We start from the raw sequence: 3,425 nt of genomic DNA on the forward strand, positions 1-3,425 counted from the left end.
ACTATGCATAAAGAGATAATGCAGACAAATTGTGATGTCTCTAATGCTAAGTTAGACAGACATTTCCTGAGTCTTGACTGAACAGGTTGGTTCTAGCTCTGCAGTTCACTTCCCTGTTGATTTGCATTAATAAGACACAGGAAAAGACACTAGAAACTCTTGTTATCTATGCCTTGACTATCATTCAAGTCACAGGGTTCCCCATGTCCATATCTGACTTCCAGTCCACTTCTTGTCATTACTTAAAGTTCTCTGTCTTGTTATTACCTCAGTGACCATAACCCTCAAACCTGGCTACATGCTGTTGATTTTTATGAAGTGTTATGAGTAGCTGAGCTCCCCATAACTTACCAAAGCAACAATCATAATTTAGGAACCTGTGATTAAATACCAGCTGAGGAAAGTGACAGAGAAAGATATAAAAGTACATGCATAGACTGACATAAATTAAGAGGAATGAAATCTAGCGTACAGGTAGGATGTTCCGAAGTGAGAACGTGAAATCTGAGCCTAATAAGACGGGATCCAAATCAGTCCCACAAATTTCCTTACACATAAACATGGGAAATCACATGTATGAAATGTGTGTGAGCTGCTTCCTCACAAGTTATTTCCTGGGAAGTTATATAGCCATAAATATAGGACATTGAGCCTATAATTCGCAATCCTAGAGAAGCTAAATAAGAAGGTAAACCCAAACAAAAACATACATTTATCCTTCTGAATATTGGAAGTAGACAAGATTACTGGGCAAAAAGGGGAGATGGAAGAGAAAAATGAGAAGGGGTGGATAGGGAGAACTTGGGGGAATGGGATGGTTGGGATATGGAAGGATGGATATAGAGCAGGGAAGTACATATCTTAATTAAGGGAGCCATTTTAGGGTTGGCAAGAGCCTTGACTCTAGAGGGGTTCCAGGGGTTCAGAGAGATGTACCCAACTAGGTCCTTGGGCAGCTGAAGAGAGAGAGCCTTAAATGGCCCGATATACTAACGAATATCCTGCATATCACCATAGAACCTTCATCTGGCGATGGATGGGGATAGAGACAGAGACCCACATTGGAGCAATGGACTGAGATCCCAAGGTCCAAATGAGGAACAGAAGCAGGGAGAACATGAACAAGGAAGTCAAGACCACGAGGGGAGCACCCACCCACTGAGACGGTGGGGGTGATCTATTAGAAGATCACCAAGGCCAGCTGGACTAGGACTGAAAATGCATGGGATAAAACCAGACTCACTGAATATGGTGGACATTGAGGGCTGCTGAGAAGCCAAGGACAATGGCACTGAGTTTTGACCCTACTGCATGTACTGGCTTTGTGGGAGTGTGGTCGGTTTGGATGCTCACCTTCCTAGACCTGGATGGAGGGGGGAGGACCTTGGACTGCCCACAGGGCAGGGAACCCTGACTGCTCTTTGGACTGGAGAGGGAGGGGGGAAGGGAGTGGGGCGTGGGGAGTGGGGGGAGAGGGAGGGAAAGGGAGGCTGGAAGTAGGCAGAAATTTTTAATAAAAAAATTAATTAAAAAATGAGACAACTCCACAGACACCAAGCAAAAGTATTTTAAGTAGGTTCTTAAACGGGAATTCTGATCACCAATATAGCAATACCATTTAAATTCTCTACTGGAAGATACAGAGATACATAAATCCATTGAGAACCAGGTATCCTCCTCTGCCGTCGCAGAATGAATATATACCTAGTTAATGTAAACACTTCCATGTTTTGCTTCTAAGGCCTGTATAGTATAACTCTTATTATTTCCTGTTTCTCTGGGATTGGAAATACAGACAGCATCAAGTCAATGTTACTGAGGTTCAATATTCAGTACTTCTAAGAAGCACAAAGCAAATCTCAGTTTCCTGGAGGAGAAATTGTAAACATTGCCTGTGCTTCCTTTTATGCTCTCTGGAACCTCCCCCAATGCAAAGCAGTCCTCAAGCTGAGAATGAAATCCAAGGCCAAGCTGAGAGGCCCCATCCCCTTCTGACTAGAGCCTCCAACACAGCATGGCTGTCCTGGTGCTGCTCCTCTGCCTGGTGACATTTCCAAACTGTAAGTGCTTCAGGGTTTCAGGAAAGGAACTCAGGTTTTTCATCTATGGGTTATATGACTGATGGTGATGTTGCTTGTCCCTAGGTGTCCTGTCCCAGATACAGCTGAAGGAGTCAGGACCTGGCCTAGTGCAGCCATCACAGACTCTGTCACTCACCTGTACTGTCTCTGGATTCTCATTAACCAGCAATAGTGTAAACTGGATCCGCCAACCTCCAGGAAAGGGTCTGGAGTGGATGGGAGCAATATGGAGTGGTGGAGGCACAGATTATAATTCAGCTCTTCAGTCCCGAATTACTATCACCAGAGACACCTCCAAGAGCCAAGTTTTCTTAAAACTGAACAGTCTGCAAACTGAGGACACAGCCATGTATTACTGTGCCAAATACACAGTGAGACAACTCCACTGTGAGCCTGCATAAAAACCTCCCTATGGAGACACTCATGACCAGCAGGGGGCGGTGGGGACCAACAGGGTCTCCCAAGACCAGTATGTGGTTGCTTAATAAGATAAGAAGTTCTAGACTATGCTGCATAGGCAAATGTTTCAATATTAGAATCTGAATTTTCCTTTTCCAAACAGAGATATGGAAAAATTCTGTAGAGGTGTCTCTTCACTGTCGTAGTCTAATAAACTTCCTATTTGTTCAAATACTGTAACAAATAGCTTTTACCCCAAGTCCTGTAACCTCTCAATCTGCTTTTTATTATTAGATAGAATGACATATATGTTTATATGTTTTACACACACACACATATACATATTCACATATTTTCTTATATATGCAGATATTTTAAAGGAGTCAGCAGTTATCACACTTGTTGGATATTAGGTTCAGTTATAAGCTACAGAACCTTAAAGACGCTGTAATTTGTCCTCTTTGTTTATGCAACTGTGATAGATAAATCACAGCTTCCCTAATTAAAATCATTTTTTCACAATACCCTGGAGGCTAAAATACCCATAGTTTACTTCTACACCAAGAAGGTACCATAAAAGGATAAAATTGATTTTTACTTTTGACAGATCCCATTTCATGCATTTGTACCTTGGTAAAAATTAACTTTCCCATCAGACTGATAAGCAGTGTTCCTCAGGAAAAACAAATAGGTATTGTTTGGGGTCTGTCTAACTATAAAACTGACTTTCATCAGCCCTCATTGTCCACCATGTTCAGAGAGTCTGGTTTTATCCCATGCTTTTTCATTCCCAGTCCAGCTGGCCTTGGTGAGCTCCCAAAAGATCAGCCCCACTGCCTCAGTGGGTGGGTGCACCCCTCGCAGTCCTGACTTCCTTGCTCATGTTCTCCCTCCTTCTGCTCCTCATTTGGACCTTAGGAGCTCAGTCCAATGTTCCAATGTGGG

General features: G+C 42.9%; 1 gene segment (V, D, J or C); it reads left to right on the forward strand.

The window, feature by feature from the left end:
• Nucleotides 1-2,014: 2,014 nt before the first annotated feature.
• Nucleotides 2,015-2,482, forward strand: LOC130882899 (Ig heavy chain V region PJ14-like). The segment is given in 2 exon segments: nucleotides 2,015-2,060; nucleotides 2,145-2,482. Coding segments are annotated over 2 exon segments (384 nt in total).
• Nucleotides 2,483-3,425: the final 943 nt, after the last annotated feature.

This window comes from Chionomys nivalis, chromosome 10 (assembly GCF_950005125.1).
Source record: "Chionomys nivalis chromosome 10, mChiNiv1.1, whole genome shotgun sequence".
NCBI lineage: Eukaryota > Metazoa > Chordata > Mammalia > Rodentia > Cricetidae > Chionomys > Chionomys nivalis.